Source organism: Pimephales promelas, chromosome 3 (genome assembly GCF_988280905.1).
Source record: "Pimephales promelas chromosome 3, fPimPro1.hap1.1, whole genome shotgun sequence".
NCBI lineage: Eukaryota > Metazoa > Chordata > Actinopteri > Cypriniformes > Leuciscidae > Pimephales > Pimephales promelas.
In genome coordinates, this window is record NC_142771.1 from 34,988,449 (window position 1) to 35,008,853 (window position 20,405).

A 20,405-nucleotide genomic window follows, 5' to 3' on the forward strand; every position below is an offset into this window, starting at 1 on the left:
CAAACTTTAATACGTTTAGATGTAATTTTATATATAGTTATGTTTTTTAATCAGGGTTCCTGCACACTTTTTAAAGTAAAATTTAAGGCTTTTTAAGACCTATTTAAGACCTGAAGAAATCAAAATTAATACCATACATTAGGGGTGTGCAATATTGACAACAATATATCTCGATATTTTCAACGTTTCGTTGATAATAATTAGTTGATATTTTACTGATTGTGTTTTTGTGCTGGTGCCATGGCTGGTTTAGGCCTGTTGACAGCAGACTCGCGGAGATATTTATATTTTTCATATTCTATGCAGTGGTCAGTTCACAGCAGTGACAGAAATTATTAATGTGCAATATTTGCCACCTTAAATTGATTTCCAGGGGCATTTACACCTAAAACTTTCTAAACTTATTTAGAGTTATGCATCACGTTTTATGTCAATTATACAGTAATTATACAATAATATTTAATTACACAATAATTATACAGTACCACTGTTAGCAGTCAAATTAAATCATTCAATCAAAAATCCATCTTTGCAGTGCAGAGGTGACGCAGAAGCAGCATTAGAAGTGGCATTAAAATATACACCCCATTTACAATTGCATAAATCAAGGTATAAGGTTTTTTTTTTTAAATCAATATTTAAATGTGAAATGATTTCTAATTTTAACGTTTTACTTTTAATATGAAACTAAAACCGCCATTAGGTAAATCGCCGTCTTAAGCGAGTTGAGGGAGTCATTCATTCAACCGATTTGTTCAAATGGGAAAGAAGCAAGTGATTGAATCGTTAAAATGACTCGTTCAAAACGCAGATTTCCTTCAAGAGATCATCGCTGTCTGTTGCATTGAGACTCTGCTACGGTTTCATTTTAAAATTCTAGTCGGCGAAATAAAGGGAAAACAAACAATATTGATAACATTGTCTAAAAACTAACACACAATGTCAATTTATTTTTTATTTAACTATTGTATAACATAAATATCACACTTGTGCACGGGAAAACGTCACTCTTACTGATGTGATATTCTAATATAGGATACCACGTCTGGTATCCTTGTAATTATACATGGACATGACAACAGATTAAATGTCTGAAAACCACTAAGTGATTATTTTAAAAATCAAATGTTAACATCAAAACATTTTTAAGCCTTCAAGAAATGCTTTCAAAGCAGTATTTTAACAATTTTCCAAGTCAATACAGCAAGATATTGCATTTGGACTGTATACATTAATAATAGGGCTGGGCATTGACAAAGTTTACGAATCGATTCACAAGCTTACGATTCAATTACATTTATGATTTTATATGGATTAATTGGGGTCTATCAGGTACAGTACTCGCTTTTAAATATAAACATTTAAATGGCGGCTGTCATAAAATCATTAAATATTGAAGAACAGGTTAAGTACAATATGAATTATGCAATAATGCATAGCCCATATTTAGCAAAATGGTCCTCAGAGCTCATTTTTGTTGCTGACTTTTCTGAGGTAAATGAAACTTCTTTTGAAACTTGTTCTGACATTTCCAAGGCTGAAACCGTGAGCGATGACATGAGACATGATACAGATTCAATTTTACAGTATCTTTCAACATACCTTCTGATGTTCATTCATGTTATATATATATTAGGGCTGGGTAATAAATATCGATTTACGAACCGATATCGATTCTTAAATTAGTCATCCTGTTTCATTTGAATGAATGGGACATTGTATCGCGGCTGCGCGCATCCAAAAAAAAAAAAATATATATATATATATATCGTTTTGGCGCTGTGGCGTGAGATCGCTCTGGCGCAGCTCAAGAGAAGCAGCAGCGCTGATCTCTCTTCCGGCTTAATAATACCAGTTACAGCGCCAAATAAACATGAATGAGCATCTGAAAGTGTGTTAAAAGATTGAGTACAACTTATCGAAATCCGGATCATGTCACACTGATTCGCTCAATCAGCATTTCAACCGTGGAAAGACGTCAGTTAAACAGCTTGCAATCAATGTCATGTATCGTCATATTTACCTCAGAAAACCCACATAAACTCGTTAGTCAGCTAGAAAAAAATAACTCCAGAGAGGAGCATTTTGCTAAATATATACACCATATTACATATTTGATTCCCTTGAGAAAAATTGCCATTTATTGTAACTGATATCCAAAATAATCGATATTGAATCGAAATCGAATTGCAAGCTTGTGAATCGAAATCGAATCGAATTGTGAAATTTGTCTCAATACCCAGTCCTAATATACTGTATATATATATGCAATTTCTGTTTGACATGGTCGTGGCATTAAAAAAAAAAGTATTTAGCTTCACTTTGTATATTATCTTTCATGCACACAACTGTCAATGGTAGTTTACCAACAACTGCTGACCGTTAAGGAGGTGGTCTTTCGAAAATGTTGTATTAGGGCTTTTATGATTTTAGAAAGATCATAATGTTTTAAGAGCACTTTCTTGAGAGCACTTTACTAAGTATGAGTATTTATTTTCTTGTCTTCATGTGTTGTTTGATTGAATGCCATGGCACTGTAAACACATTTACCAATGGGTAGAATAAAAGTAACCTAACCTAATGTGCCTACAGCTGCTTATATCTCGTTCATCAAAAAGCATAGGCTGTTTGCACCAGTGTGTTTACATTACAGAGATTATCACCATGTCAAACACTGGGTTTCCGCACATTACCGCAATTAAATGAGGTTGACGCTTCCAAAATTATGTCATGCATGTTGATACAGCTCAACTAGTATTTGCCCAGAACTTTCCTTTGAAGCCCACGAGGCCTCTTGAATTCACCTAGTAATTCACCACGTCAAACGGTTTGACACGGAAGAGCTCCCAAACTAAACAAACACATCAGGAAATTCACAAGCCAATGTGAGACAAAACACACGCCAACTGTCTTGTACCAGCAACATGAAAATGAGCTGTTGTGAATGCAGTGAAAGTGGAGCGATCACACACACACACACACACACACACCCACAGAGGACGTTTGAAAAACACATCAGAAATACAGGAAGAGATCACACTTAAGTGACAGACTGGAGCTGGAAGCACTACAGGACCCCACCGTGAGTTTAGTCCAGCATGAACACGCACACAGATGGCCAATAACCGCCAAATCTGTGTGGTGCTGTAACCTCATTCAACACGCTTAGAAAGTTCAACAGCCAAATGATTCATTCAAACACAATGGGGATTTATTTTCCACAAAAAAGTTGCTTCATTAACAACTCAAGAGTTGTTATCCAGCTGTTGTGAGCAGATTTTAAATTAACTCTAAATTAAAAGAGGTTTAGAATAACAGTCAGCAGACTATTCGGTTATTATCAGTTGACAACTCTGTCCGTGTAAAGTGTTGATGAAAAAAGTAGACAAATTAAAGTCAGGCTCAGAATTTTCCCTTTTTAATAAACAAGCGATAACTTCGTCTTGAGTCAGTCACGTCAGTAGTCCTAGTTTCAGTCTCTTGTTGCAAGCGTTACTCTTGATTAATCTTGATCTTGACTACCTCATCTCTCTACTCTAGTGCTGAAACATCTACAAGTTATTTATTGTGATTTGACATCCTTAGCAAGAATATTTTCCTAAAATTCTTCACTGAAACAGACAAAAAGAAATCACCGATGTGGGTCTCAGTCTTCTAAGGTGTTGATGTGATGTATTTCACAAGAAAATGACGAAAATGAAACCATGATGAAAGAAACCATGTTTTTGCCAAGCAAAACTGAATGTGTAAATCTGGGGAAAACAATCAGAATCTCTCAAATACAATTGCGCCCAACACCAAACATAGACTTGACTATTATCTAATATTACACACAATCGATAAATATACTAGCTAATGTACTACACTTAGAAGAAATGGTTCTATTTAGAACCAGAAATGGTTCCATCCCCCGCTTCATATATGGAACTCCAAAATGGTTCTATATAGAACCATTTTTTGGGTAAAAAGTTCTATTGGCCAAGTATGGAACCCCCAGGGTTCTATATAGAACCCAGAGGAACCCTTTTTTTAAGAGTGTATAGAACCTTTTAGGGGTTCCAAATAGGGCTGGGCAAAAAAATAGATTTTTCGATTAATCGTTTTTTAAAATGTGTTCGATTCAAAATCGATTCTCAACGGCCACGAATCGATTTTTTCCATATAAAGGGCTCGCGGACGCGGTGCTGCATCTTCTCGTCTCTCTGCACTAGGCAAGCGCCAAGCGCTGCAGCTGTCGATACACACACGCGTTTAGGAGTCGGGACATGACGGAATATTCACTTAACAATCGGGCCAGCATTGCATCGTAACCTATGATCGTAACTAACGTTTATCATTTTCACGTCTTTTTAAGTTTTACAAGCAATGTTAAACTATCACGTGCTCGCGCACTCTCAGAGATGTCTCACTGCGTGCACAGTAACGTTACAGCCTAAATCTGCCTCACAAACAGCTCGCCAGAAACAAAAGTTTTATCCCTGGATTATATCACTTTAACAGTTAAAACACGCGACATTATGTCAAAACTCTGGTCTTGGTGAGTAACCTCGTAAAGACAGTCGGTAATGTCTTAAATTAGCATTAAACGCGTGTGACAGAAAGTTAATGAAACAGTAATGGATTCGCGCACTAGTTCTGAACGCAGCCATTGTGTCAGTCATTAATTCTGTTGTCATAACAACAGAATATAGTATTAATTGTAAGCAATCAGAATTAATAGCCTTTGTATTTAATTCAGTCTGGACTAAAAAGACTATCCAGTGTTATTTTACATTGGATTACTTTAGTCATTTTCTGTAGTATTTCTGACATACCCAAAAAACTACCCCAAAATGTCTCTTAATTTGTGTCTTTATTCTATTGTATTTATTTGTGCTACTTTTTTCAATTTAATTCAAAAATTGAAATCAAGCTTCCATACATAAACTCTTAAAACAAAAATAAACAAAAAATTACATTACCATTTAGGTAAGATCAATGTAAAAAAAATGTCTAAATATTTATATATTTATTTATCTATATCTATCTTAAACATAAAATAACATGATACTGTTTGATCAAGCTGTGCGACTGTTCTGACTTTTTTTGCATATTGCATCAAAATCCTGTTTATTCTTTGTATGCATTTAGTGTACCTAAAATAAAAAGAGTTTTATATACAGGTTTATGGCTCTTAATTTCCTTGTATTAATTAACCACTAGTAAACTTATGTCCACTATTCTTTTTTTTATAAATATAGGATTTATATTACATCTTCATTATAGTCGAATCGAGAATCAAATCAGGAATCGAAATCGAAAATTGAATCGAGAATCGAAATCGAATCGAACTGAGAGCTTGTGAATCGAAATCGAATGTGAATCGATACCCAGCCCTAGTTCCAAATACGTAGCGCTAACAGAACCTTTTCTTCTAAGAGTGATAGCTCTATTTTGTTGTAGTATTGAACAAATATCCCAAAGTCAACCTATAAACATCACTGTGAGTGACATGAACAATCAGATTCATTTTCAGGTGGCGGCCAAAAAAAGATTCGAACACATTCACTGGACTTTCCAAAGTCCAGTGAAAAACTAAAAACCCTGTGAATATTTTCAAAATAATTTTTAAATTGCATTGAATTGCAAACTATAAACTTAATCTGAAATCATTATTGTTGACTTTTCAATGATATTGAAATAAACATTCATTATATTACATTAATGGATTCAATAACTTAATTGGTCTCAAATTATGTACACGCACACACACAGAACAAAAACTCATCTTAGCCTGCTTAAATCTAGTCTATACAGACTAGGTGATGAACACAAGACAATAGACATCTATGACACACCGATGAACTGTGGCATAAACTGAAACTTTGACACAATGCTAGAACACGTAATTGCTGCATCCTAAAATACATTCATTACAAGGTGCGGACACAAGAAGATTCCTGAACACTAAACACGGTGGCGATGTTACGAATCACAGCCAATCAGAGCAGTGTGTGCAGAAGTTCACGGTGTACTAACTTGTAATGCGCTGCACAGTGTTAAACGCATACCTTGAGTTCTGATGCCTCACATGACAACATGCTTTTTATTGTACTACTTGCAGAGCTTGAGGGTTGGGTCAACATACGGCATACATGGGGAGCATCAGGCATAGAAAGCAAGTGACTGTCAAACTGTACGGACACAGCTGATAATACTAGTACATGTGTATTTCAGTTTTAACATATACTGAGGAATTTAAAGGGTAATTCCACCAGTGGAGACATGAATATGTATTGAAAGTGGGTCATACGTGTAGTAGAAGAGTATCATAAATTTCTAATTTGGGTCCTTCTTGGCTGATAAAAGGCAGAAAATTACTTTTTAATGCTTGTGAATTGTAGACAACAATCCCCATAGTGCATTGCAATGCTTAGCTCCACAGGCCACTCCCACTGCTCCGCCCATCAACGTAGACTAGAGTTGTCTTCTAATATAAAAATATCTCATATCTAATCTAATATAAAAATATCTAATAATCGGATTGATATCAGCATCAATGTAGAGTTGAGCTCCACTCTACGCTACCGCCTGAATCATTTTGCACAATGAATTCAGTTAATGCACACTATATGTGTGCTATATATTTTTATTAAAATAAAAATATCAGATTGATATCGGTATCGGCAAAAGCCAACGCTGCGGCATCGGTATCGGAAGTGAAAAAGTGGTATCGGGACATCCCTACTATAGACTATACACCAGTTGTCAGACAGGATTAAACATCACAATGATTATTAATAAAACACAGATTTACTGTGATAACCCCCCAAAAAACTTGCCCCATCACAGTAGACAGTGACCATGAGTCAGATTCTGAGAACTAAAACCAGGAATAGGGCTGGGCGATATATCGAGTTTGTACGATGTATCGTTATATTTTTTGAAACGATATGGAATGAGGCAATACCGTTTATATCGATACAGTAGTTTGATATGACTCGAGCACATCTGAAAAATAGCGGAGGTTGCAGTGTGAGCTGCTGCAGTGAAAGTAGCTAGGCTACGTAGTACAATTTGTCCTAAACATGACACAAGCTTATATTAATTGCGTCAAAATCACTTTGATATAGTTAACAAGTTTAAGGCAGCTTGCCGCCCTGTCAAATGCTCTGACAGACACTGTTGCTGACTGACAAGATATACTTGCGCTGTTTAATGCGTTTGAGATGTGGTGCTTTCCTCAGTGCTCAACTTACATTTCACAGGTATATTCTCCATCTGTAAATGTTAGAAAGTAAAGCAAATATGTCCATTTCACAACAAATATGTCCATGTCAGAAGAGGACGAGTTTCTGCAAGTGAATCTCCGCTAAAGTTCATGCTTCCTTGAACGAGCGCCGGCGCGCGCATGCGCGTGAATAGTACTACGTAGTACGCAATAATTCTGACTAAAATAAACATATTGCTAAAATATTTTTTGTTGGAGAAAATAAATGTGCCATATGTGGAATTTTAAACCTACAAGTATATATTTTTAATGAAAGTGAAAGTAATTATAATGGGGTAATCAAATGCAGGCTAATATAATAGTTTGTGCTTTTGTTTTTATTTTCATTTTTAGTTTAGCCTTTAGTCAATATAAAAACAAAAGCTTTTTGCACATAATATATTGCATAGCCTATATTATATTTGTTTCCATATCCTTCAATATCAACATTGTTTGTAGGATATCATTGGGCCGAATGTGAATATATATATATATATATATATATATTTTAAATATAAAGATTTTCTTTATCTAAATAGAAAACGTAGAAAGTACCGAGATATACAGTATATCGTATATCGCCATTTGACCAAAAAATATCGAGATATGATTTTTTGGCCATATCGCCCAGCCCTAACCAGGAACAAATCTTGGACGTGAACTGCATTGAGCAATACTACATCTGGGAAAATTTTGATCAAAATCAGAGCAGTAGTAAATAGTCAAGCTCTTCTGACCACTTAAGAGTCATCTGGAGTAGCATTTGTAGATGCAAGTGAACCATTACACAAGTCTCCATTTTTAAACGATGTAAATCATACCAAAATTTTATCCCCAAAACGTGCAGCCCTATAGTTTCTCTTGATATCAGCACGTTCACATGCGTTTATTTTTTACAGGGACCAGATGCCACTGATGGGGGCCGACTTCAACATTCACAGGAGACTCTGTACAGTGAAAAATCAAACACCTTGGAAATGACAGGTATGTTGTTTCAGGAATGACAAAGTGTGACTGTTCAAGCCTCTGTCTTTAGATTTGTCTTTTGTTGTGTATTTTTGTGGATTATGTTGTGTTGTAAATAGATCCAAACAATCTAAAAGCCATTCTTTTTTAAATCTCATTCTTTGTGCAAGGCTCCTTATATTGATGTAGGGCCCCATAGCACCTAATAGGGCCATTAGGGGAGGGTCTTTGTCTTCTCAGGTGTGAAAAGCAGTAATGTTAATGGATGGTTAACGCCTCCCCGAATAAAGCTATCTTCCCCAAAACACATCGAACAATTTTTAAAAGACTTCGTCTTATCTGAATGAGTAGTCAGGAAGATTTTCACATAGTTTCAGCAAATACTCTAGATTATGTAATACAACTTTCAAAAGTCTTGTGAATAAATAATCAGTATTGGTTTTATTACTTTATTTCAGTGACAATTTTTTTTTTCAGTGACAGTTTTTTTCACAAACCACGTATAAACGTCATTATCTCAAAACTACAAAATTTGACATACATGCTGCTGACATATTATTGTAGCCGAGTTTGTGCTGAATAGTGTAATAATACTTTAGCCATGAAAATGGCACATGTAACAGAAAAAAGCACAAATGTCTGAGCACGTCAGAACACCTCCAGGACCCAGAGTACACCTCAGACGCCTAAGGGTTAAATTGTCAATCTTACCATAATAATAAAAAAAAAATTATAAGAAAAGCTTGTAACTGTACAGCTTCAATGGATACAAGAAGGATGAAGATTGTAATGTGACGGCATTAGCATTGTGATTAAACGTGTCTGAATACATTAATACAATGTTGAAAAGGGAAATGCAAGTCTTACACTGCCGTGCAAAGGCAAGAGACTAGGGCTGGGATAAACGATTATTTTTTTAAACGATTAATCTAGCGATTATTTTTTCGGCGCATCAATTAATGTAACGATTAATTTTTTCAGCTCGATTTGATTTCGATCCGATTATCTCCCCATTAATTGACTAATAGCAATTTATACATGTTGATTTACATATCTGAATGAAAAAAAAAAACATGAATTCATTAACTTTTTTTTCAACTTTCATAAAAGCTTACAATGACATTTTACATCAGACATAAGACAAACACATATTGGGGAAAACACATAACAGATCTTACATTGTACAGAGTAAAACATTAGATTCTAGACTATTTTTTAATGATTCGAGAGATGTTTTTATGCACTTCTTATTTCTAGTGATTGAATTCAATGAGTCATGGAATATTTTAACATCTTTACAAAAGAAATTAAAGGAGGGTGTTAGACCTTTTTTAGCTTTATGTATAAGAAACTTCCCAAGAAGAACTAATAACTTTAAAGTGTTATCAATTATATATGAGCCAGTATTACAATCCAAGAAGATCATAGCCTCATCTATTCTGATTATTCTGTAGAATCTATCAAAAAACATCATAGATACTTGCTTCAAAAAATCTTCAGAATATTTGGAATTCCTTAACATTGCAATACATGTTTATTGCTCTTAAAATTCCAAAATAAAAGACTATACAAGTGCAAAGTGATGCATTCTTAGTCAGAGGTAGCATTCAATAAAACCTTGAAGCCTTAAAAACACATAGGCCTAGCTTAATGAAAAAAAGCGCCATCTGTCACAACTAGGGGTGCACGATATTGACAAAAATGTGATATTGCGATATCGATAATGAATATTGCGATATCGATATTAATTTCGATATTTTTAAACGGATGTAAAACTACAAAAGTTATTGGAAAACGCATCAAAAAGATTAATAAATAAAACAAGTTTTCTTATAACATAAGATTTATTTCAACTGACAGTCATATTGGACTGGTACAGCATTAATAAATAAATAATAATCATGTCTACAACAGGACATGTTACTAGTTGTGTACACGCCACTATATGCGTTTTCTTTGACCGGATAATATTAGCTATCTGATCGTGAAAAGAGGTGTAAATGCCCTGTGAAACGCATTCGTGACGTATTTGAATCTAATCGCTCAAACCACTTCAGGAGGTGGTCTGGGCCGCATTTCAGTCGAAACTGGACAAATGTAAATGCGTCTCGTTGTTGAAACCACATATGTAAAATGTACTCCTTCCGAAAACGCTAAAAATGAGAACGTTACAGGTTTGTCATGTTATGGCCATGACGACGCGCGCAACTGCAACACCCATCACAGGGGATGAGCAGCTGAACGCGCAAACTATCAACTATCGCAAATCAAAGTGAAAGTAAGTCGCAGATGCTTTTCACAGTTATCTTCATTAAAAGTAAATAGACGAACTGATCTTATTTTACCTGATGATCGTAAAATGCAGCTCATAACTGTTGCTTTCGGTGACGTGCACTCCATTAAATCTGCATATAGCGCGGGAATTGAAGATCGTATTTTGATAAATCAGAGCTATCCGATCAGTGAAAACGCATGAAGTTGCCAGGTGGACCGTGGCCTGATGTTTACTTGTGCGCTGGTGTGCGCGTCGAGCCGGCAAGTGTGTGTGTGTGTGGGACTGTGTGGTAGGAGAGCAAGGGAGAAGTGAGAGAGTGACAGCGGTTAGCTTTGGAGCGAGTAGCGACTTTATATTGAGAAAAACAAAGTGTCTCCCCTGTTCTTTCTGATCACTGTGGGAAATCTGTAGCATGAAAAGTTAAACCTCTCCTTGATTTCATGTTGTTTATGGAGAAGGAGAATCAGGAAATGAGTCGGGGGAAATGCAACGGTGCATGTCGGACCAGACGCATCATAAACAAAATATTGCATAAATATCGCGACACTTTCGATATGTATATCGAGCAACGTGATATTGCGATAACGATATTGATTCGATATATCGTGCACCCCTAGTCACAACACATTAAATAACCACAAAATAGTAGGCCTATTTATGGTTTAATTTTGTTTGACTGACCAAATTTGAAAGTTGAGACTTTGTTACCTTCTTGGTCCTTTCTGTCAGCGTTGTCAACATTAATAGCTATATGCGCATATTTGCAGCAGTCTCTATCGACAAACGTGTGATATCCATCGTGAAGGATATGCAGAGTTGACAGAAAAATAGCCTTAGTAGGTGAACACAACAAAAAAAATAAAGCCCCTCACTGAGTTCGGGTACCGGACCTAGTTGAAACAATCATGCATCTAGCAGGCAGAAGGCCAAAACTTCGCCGGCGCCTTCAGCACCGCCCTGAAAACGGTCGAGCCGTGCTGGTGCATACATCATCAGACCAGCTGTTTACAACAAGCAGGTTGTACCTATCACAGCGTCAATAATAGGGCAGACAGCTGAAACCACCGCTATTGAAAACAGAAGGTTGTGCTATAAATGCATTAGTCTGTCTAGGTCGTTCAGAGCGCGCTCCCCACTGAGTCAAGGAGAAAAGCACTGCATTCGTGCTTGTCGTGAAAGTACAAGGAGCATGACACCTACAAACATGAATAAAGGCTACAATAAACCATTGCCCGAACCGAATGTGCTTGAGGATTTGATTTATAGTGATGATGATTTTGATGCGTTTATCAAGTCTTATCCAAGATGCTCTTTACCGCATGATTTCGGCATTTTTGTGGTTTAAGTTGAACTGATAGCGTAATTTGATTTTATTTAACTTTATTCCAGCCTTGGCATCCAATTGCTATATTTTGTCATGTCTAATGCATTAATAATGCCATCAAAATGCAACCAAAGCACAAGATAGCAATAAGTAGATGTCTATAAGAAATTGTAAATCATTCAAAATAAATCACCACTAGATTGTATACAGGTGTTACTATAAAGATTTTTCTAATGGAGATCAGCAACCAAATATTGATAATGTGGAAGTCACTGCCTTTTGCCTTGGCATGACTTCTCACTTTCTGCTGACAATAAAAGGCAGAGTACAATAACTTTAAAGCAGTGGTTAAAAGTCAAGTTTGATAATGGGCTATTATGCACGGATAAGTTCCGCATTTGACGCAAGGATGCTCGTCCATTTCCGGTTGTGGAGATTTAAGCGGAGGAGAACAGAGGAAAACGGGATTATGGCAGAGTCATCAAAATTTACTCTCCTCCCGTCTTTGAAACGAAATGTACATACGTTTAGATGTAATTTTATATATAGTTATGTTTATTTAATATAATTTTAAAAAGAAGCATAAACACAACGAGGGGTGTCTGTTTTATCTGTTTTTGTGACTAACGTTTCTTTATTATAACCATGGAGTATAAAATTCAACATAAATTCTCGGTATTGCATTGGACTCTACGATCAGCGGAAGTTATCGAGCATCCTTACACCTTCACCGGAAATACCGCCGTGCATAGAGCCCATTGTCATTACTAAAACATCTAATTGGCAGATTTTCAGTGTCCTACCTAGAATTAATTTGGTGGGACAACTAAAAGTCATTTTTCTCAGTACCACACTTTAGCGAGTTAAGGTCTTTGTAGGGCAGTGCAAAAGCCCTTTAAATCACATAACAGATAAACAAATTTCATTGTTTCATCGTCAAATTTAAAATGTTTAAATGTCCAAAATGTCCAAATTTTTCCCATTCCAGAACCCACCTAGATAAGTATAGTACATCTCAAAACCCAACATACTTGAGGCAAAAAATAATAATCGTTTTTTTTAGTACAAGCGTAAAATTTCAATTCTAATATTTAAAGGTGCCATATGTAATAATTGAGGTAAAAATATCCAAAAAATGAGCTACACGCATCAAAAGAATGAGAAGAAATAAGTGCAATGATGTAATTAAAAAACTGACAAGTTATAGTGCTGCCGAGATATAAACCTAAATTAGCATGCTAAATGACTAGCCCCGGCCCGGCAGGTGTCGTAATACCAGTTCCGGCCATGGGAGGCGGTATGCGCCCGGGCAACATTACCACCAGCCAAACTGCAGTACACGAGTGAGTCGCGCTCGCGCCGGCTTGTGTGTGTACTTGAACCTGATGTCAGTCGTGTGGAAATACAGCCCACTACTACATTTCAGTTCAGGGAAGAGTTCAAAAAATGATTGGTTGACATTATGCATGAGGAATACATTTTGGTAAGTTGTAGCATACTGTATCTTTCAACAGTGTTCGGGTTCTTTTTCCATTAGCTAGTAGAGATGATCGGTTCACGTGCGCTAGGGATCTGTGGTGTAACATGTACAAGCGCCAAAACGGTATTTATTGTTTGAATTGCATAATAAAATTGACAGAATCTGAGAGCTTAACTAACCTGCTTGCTAAGTGTTAATTGCATGTGTCTCACGGTGAATTCGTGAGAGCTGGCAGCTCTGAATTTCGCTAGGTTGATCAACATCAGCGAATGCTGTCTGTCAAATTAATTCAAACTAACAATAAAAGTGTAATATGAACAAAACGAATACCGTAAACTTAAAATAATAGCCTGCAGGCTTTTATTTTCCCATATCGTCGAAATGCAACAGCTTGTTTTTGAGACAGGCATCTATGAGTCGGTCTTCATCATTTAGTGTTGAGATGTTGTTCATTTAGTCTCTGATCTCTAAAAATCTCCAAATGCTCCACGTGAAACTGCGGTCTTCCGACCTTTTACTATCGTGTCAAATTATTTGAATAATATGCGGAGAAAGAGAGCAAAACAGCGCTCGTTTGTGTTGTTTGAAGACGTGAGTGCGTGCGGCAGCAGCACAACACATTTTCTGGAGGTATACTGCCCCCATCTGTTATGGAATATGGAATATTTTTTGATTTTTAGTTCCAGATGGCACCTTTAAGGTGTAATTTCTTTATTTGCAGACGTTAAAAAGTAAATTAAATATGTCCATTAAAACTTCTATATATGTATAGTCTGTTAAGTCCACCATTACCAAAAGTCTGAATTTGTTCACATGAAAGTTGTGTGAAAATGTTTCCAGTGCAGGCCTGATTAAAATCCACAACAAATAATAAAATCAATAAATGTGCAAATATAACCTTACAATTTCTTTATCTTTTCACAACTTAGCAGCAATTTCCAAACTGTCCATTTGAAATTGCACACTGTGAAATTCTTCATTGCTCACACCAACAAGTAAGTGTAACTGAATACAGCGAATATTTCTGCCACACAACAGGTGCCACTGTGCCTTACGGATTTGAGAACAGCACAGACACCAGGTTGGTTGCTGTGCTAATAAGAATGTGAACTTTATGAACCGAAACGAACTCCCATGACCACCAAGGAGTGACACACGTTGTGTTTGACTTGAAACGCTGCATATGAGAAGACGGCTTCCTATGGTCTCGAATCGCACTCGTGGTACTTTAATGTAGAGGGCAGCATTGGGATTGAGTCCCTCCAGGTCCAGCAGGACCCAACGCAAATCTCGCGGGAGCAGGCGGTTTGAACTTTGCTGCGGGCGGGAAAAAAAATGCGGGATTGGGAGGTACCCCAGTGACATTTACTTCAGGAAAAACCAAGCCTATGACGGAATACTTCAATAGCCAAAATCAAAGTACTTGAAGTCGGTAGCCTAAGCCTTTTAGATGTCCCCAACAGCCTAGCTAGGCAACTATTCATCCTCCTGATCAGTGCGTCAGAATACATGCAGGCCAGGGAAACGAAACAACCCCATGAATCTCTTTAATAATATCAATACAAATACATGTTTTTTCTGCGGAATGGGAGAAGACACACAAAAAAAAAATCAAAAAAAAAATCAATGCATCTCTATTTTTGTTCGGGATTAGATTTTTGCGGGTGCAGGCGGGAGTGGACATGCATATTGCGGGAGCAGGCGGGAGTGTAACGCATACGTTGCGGGAGCGGGCGGTAATGGTCAGAAATTCGGCGGGCGCAGGATGAAGAAAGCAGTCCCGTGCAGGGCTCTACTTGGATGCCATACACTGATCTGACTGCGCAGCGCTGCATCAAGTCAAACACACCCAAAAACTGCAGCAGTGTGTCCTGGACCATTAAACTTCCTGCCCCAAACACCCCGAGGAATAAAGGTTGACCTCTGACCTGGACACAGATCATTACATACCACTATGGAATGTGTGTGAGGGAGGAAGTAGCTCTGGTTACTGTGAACCTGAGCGCGCTCACCAGGATATCTGGTTCTACAGGCAGGCCAAGCCCAAGCGTGACGCATCAAAGAGAGGGTGTAAAACTAACGGCAAACAAAATGACTGCATCCCTAATGAAAGTAAACCATTAATCATTAATGCTTACTGGGAGTTTCTCAGGACAGAAAGCTCCAGGCTCCCAGTGGAGGTCTAGGTACAGGACTGGGGCAGGAGGTTTGTTTGCTTGAAAGCATTTGCATAAATAATAAATGAAACTGTACCGAGTCAGTTGCTCAGGCCAATAGTCCCACCTCCCTCATCCCCTCTCTTCTTTCACACTTTTGTCTCGCCAGCACTCCTGGGAGCTTCTCTTCCCTACATCTCAGGCTACACGGCAGCCTCAACTGCCAGCAGAAAGAAGTAAAACAGTCTAACTTGTTGTGTTCGTGAGTTACAAACTGCTTTCGCCGGGGAGGGAACTAATCTGTACAAACATCAGCAGGGACTCCATGGGCATCTCTGACAAACAAAACAAGAGGTGTTTTTTTCCTTGCTTAAACATTTGCTGTGCCATGTTGTGTTTGTTCTAGCACTTTGATCAGTGACCTAAAACGACTCTGAACAGGGTCTAACAAATGTCTATTGGAGAACGGAGCCAGGAGCGAACTGGCAGCGCAGCACACGGTAGGCATGTGCGCAATGTGACTGGAGAACTTTTTTCCAATGCAACTGTTCCACATGCCTCTCACGACTCAAACTTCAGGGTGGGAATGTCCAGCTCGCATGTGATACTTTCACAAGTCCCAAGGCCGTTTGTTATGCTAAGAGGTTTACAAGAAGAATATTCAATAGGTACAGTTTCATTGGTGTGTTTTAGTCACTTTCATTTATTAATGAAACCGAGCTAGATCATCCATTTAAAATATAGCAAATTGAGTTGCTTTGCCAAGTACACCTGAAGGATTTTGTCGGTTAAGCAAGCGAAGGACGTTAGGAACTTAAATCAGTCCATTTTTAAGACCAGCACAGAAAAAAAATAAAATAAAACAAGGACAAACTTCCTAAGAGAAAAGTGGCCCTATATTAAATGCAGACCTTGAAGCATTTGAATGTTGCCAAATAAAAACATCAGGAAACATCTACAAACTTTTTTTCTCCCAGATGTATTTCAGACAGTGTCTAAAAAAGATCTGATAACGTAAGCCAAATAATGTCCTAATCGTTTAAATATGCTTATTTGCAGTGAGTCTAAGATGAACTCACTAAAGTTGCTAAATCATAGCCGGCTGAATCCTCTCGTTCTGCCACAACAAATACACCACCCCCTTCTTCCTCTGAAAAACCCACCCCCTCCCCCTGCTTACTCACACACCCCCTCCGTCCCTCCGGGAGGCTGCCTGTTCGGGGCTTTTAGCTTTCTTACCAACAATGCCACCCTTTAAAACACAATTTTGAGGCCATTCTGGGGAAAACTCCCAGTCAGGGTCAAGGACAAAATAAAAAAATATATATATATTACTGACCCGACAAAGTGACGTCTATAAAATAATAATAATAAAATAAAAAAAAACTAGCAATACAAACAACAAAATCTTAAAGTCTATGGATAGTAACTTCATCAGGAGTAAACTACAAGCTAGAAAGCAACAAAAAGAGATACTGGACAAGCAAACAACACTGGTGATTAGTTGTGTAATGTTCAGACAAGCAAAGTCACAAAAAAACTGATCAGTTTTACCTTTTAACAGGGACAGAGCAATGTGCAATTTTTTCCAAAAGGGCATCCAGCGTCTGAAAATCCAGCAAATCATTGGACTTGGAATGCATTTTGTAATCCATTTATATGGAATCAAAAGCAAAACAGAAAGGGAACTAAAGGCAAGAAAAGTTCGTCACTCGATCCCAAAACACAGTAACCTCTCGCTCTCAAATCTCCAGTTCTGACGTATGTGTCCCAAAATCCACTGCGCCAAATACATGTTAATCCATAGTTAGTCCACCATAGTCCTGAGAAAAAAGCTTTCGCGGTTCCTGAGAGGCCTCTGATCGCAGTCTCGCGGGCGGGCGAGTGTGTGAGAGAGAGAGGCGCAGAGGCCTGAGGCCGGCTGGATCTGTTAGCTCTGTGCGCCGGTCGGCTCTCGACACCCTCCCCCCGTCAGCAGCACAACGGCCCGGTTGCCACAGGCACTTCGCCCCATTGTGTGTCCACCCGAGGCCTCTCACTCAAACCACCTCCAGCGGGACGCCAGAAAGCGGGGGAGAGCGAGACCGAGCAAAGTAAAACCCAGAATGCGCACTTTCTTTCTCTCACTCGTTCGCCGAGAACAGCGTGCTCTTACTCAACAGTGAAAATGGCTCTGGCGCTTCCTCATTGAGAAGAGGCTCTACCCACACACCCCTCCCTCGGCTCTCTCCGGCGCTTGCTCGTTCTCTAACCCCTCCCTTCTTTCACCATCAATAGCTTGAGCACTCTCCACCCTCCCTCTCTCGCTCTCTTCCTGCCTGCCTCTTTCTCTCTCTCCTCAACACACACACACACACACCTTTAGCTCCCCACCCCCTTCCTCCCTCCATTTCACCCTCCCCCACTCATTCTTTTCAGACTGATCTCCTGCGTGCCTCCCCCACTACACCGAGGGCCGTCTTATCTGCTGCCTCTCCACACGCCGCACACATTCACACGTCTAGACTGCACCGGCACAAAAAACAAGCCACACTGGGGCTGCCCAACCGGCGCACAGAAACTGCCCTCCTTGCCGAACTACACGGATGCGCGAGACGCTGAAGCTCAGATGGGAGGGGTTTACAAGGAGTAGATGGAAACGGAGAGCGAGTGGACCCACGGGAGGATGAATTAGAGGACAACACAGGGATACACCTCTATAAAACACATGAAAACACTCCTTGGACACCACTCGCTAAATGCGATAGGATGTTGATTTTTGTAGTGTCAAACTCAGGGGAGGATTTTTTTCATGTGTTCTCTCTCTGAGGTAACGCTGTTACTTTCCCGTACTGGTGGGATTCCCGTATTCACAAACTTACACGCCTCAAGTTTGGTGTGAAAACTATGACTGTTCATTTTGCATCAGGGTTCTTGGTGTTGAGTCTAGAGCCGAGCGGTTTCAGCCATGATGGCTTTTTAAAGGTTTAGTTTCACCCAAAATGAAAACGGTGTCATCGCTGTTCCTCGTGCGTATCTAAACATTTGTCTGAATGACGATGTCCTCCATGGAACATAGTAAAGCATCATAATTCATTCATACGACTCATGCGCTTTATTAGAAGTCGCCTGAAGCAATGCAGTAGATTTGTGAGAGTAAAGGACACGGTAAATAACACTCATTTGTAATTCCTTGCAACTCGTTTGCATATTCAAACAGGAGACACTCTGTTGATCTCACTGAAACATTGATGTTTGAAAGTGCAAATGACGTTTGAGAAGATTTTCAGAAAGTTGCAATTTAATTCAGGTCTATTTATCACACAAAGCTTTTGTAGATAATACTTTACAATAAGGTTTCATCCGTTTAAATTAGTTAACTACTCTAGTAAACATGAACAATACTTCCACAGCATGTATTAATCTGATGTCATGTAAATTTTAACATTTAGTAATACTTATATTTATTAATAAAGTAATTTTTCACTTTTTGGTGTGTTCGGACCGCAGGAACTAGGAACGATTTTAGTTCTAGACACTCGTTTTGGGGGAACTAATTTAGCTCCCACTTCAGATAAGGGTCTAACCCAGCATTATAGGAACTAGCAGTGAAGTAAGTGTACAGCGATAATGGCATTTACCTGTTGTCTGCAGCATTGGGGGAATTAGTTCTCAGGGGAACTAGTGGCTAGTTCCTATAGTCAACTTCCTAACACTACCAAGTGCGAAAGCCCCTAAAAAGCCTGAGGAGAAACTCAAATTCTAGAGCAAGAATAGCAATTATTAGTATTTACTTTTTGACAATAGACGAAAGATCTTAATTTTTAGGGCTGGGTATTGACACAAATTTCACTATTTGATTTGATTTCGATTCACAAGCTTGCAATTCGATTCCGGTTCGATTCAATATTGATTATTTTGGATTACAATACATGGCAAATTTTCTCAAGGAAAACAAATCTCTTAAAGCTAGCGTATACGATTTCAAAGATTGTTCATTATTAATAACCTCGTTTATATGCTGGTTATGGTTATATAGTACAATCCTATGAATAGAAAAAAGAATGAAAAAAATCCATTCACTCTATTGGTTGTACAGCTTCAGAGAAGTTGACCAATGTAAGCTGTGCGGCCGGACAGCTCACATTGGTCAGCTGCTCTCATCCAATCACCAGCTCCACTTTAAACTCCGCCTGGCGCACGCATCTCCAACCCAACCGCACCCAAACCCCGCCCCCTCCTTCTATGGTATTCTATGGTAGCTAGGTAGGCTAAGTAGCGTCATATCAGCAATGGATAAAAATAAACGACAGCAGCAAACGGCCCCTGCTTGCCCCTACTGTAAAGTTTGGACGAAAGAGAAAGTGGAGGAAAGAGCGGAGATAAAAAAAAAATGTGACGCCGGACTAAGTAGGATAAATATAGGGACCACCGTTGACCGTTGGGAGAAAGCTTCAGGGTGATCTGGGACTGAAAACCGACGCTGACACGGCTGACTTTTTGTTGCGCAGGCAAACATATATTTATACTTTTATGTCGTGAAGTGTGTTACAGAAATAGCTTTTTATCAGTTTGACAACATGCTCATGCTACCAGTCGGCATTGGCAATGTTAGCCGTTTAGCATCGCCGATCGCGGGTCAAAGTAATTATATTTGTTGAAGTGCTTGAATATATTTCAGTATGCCTAGCGGTTTCTGTTCGAGCCGATCGGAATTTGAACAAGATGCGCTGTTTGCTGTTATAACAATTACTCAAAAAGGTAGAACATTTCATGTGTTGCTTGTCTTGCGTTGACGTGAACTCACACGTGACATAGCTCAGGGATCAGGTAGCACAGAGGGGAGGGGTGTGTGTGTGTGTGGAGGGGCGGGATGAGTTTTTTAAAACTTCCCTACCGTCTTGACCGATTTTTAACATCGTATACCATTCTTTAACCTGTTAACTGTCACCCCCCCTTTTTTGAATAGACATGAA

At 38.6% G+C, this 20,405-nt stretch overlaps 1 protein-coding gene across 3 annotated transcripts in view; it reads right to left on the reverse strand.

Annotated features, from left to right (window-relative positions):
• Positions 1–20,405, reverse strand: part of brd4 (bromodomain containing 4) — a 76,086-nt gene that overhangs the window by 31,448 nt on the left and 24,233 nt on the right. For 2 of the 3 annotated variants that reach the window (XM_039685691.2, XM_039685689.2), the window contains exon 1: positions 17,005–17,504. The exons of the other annotated variant lie outside the window; for it this stretch is intronic. In XM_039685691.2, the coding sequence (XP_039541625.2) occupies positions 17,005–17,105 (101 nt within the window). In that variant the 5' untranslated portion in view covers positions 17,106–17,504. Of the gene's footprint in view, positions 1–17,004; positions 17,505–20,405 lie in introns of those variants that run through there. 3 annotated transcript variants of the gene reach the window in all.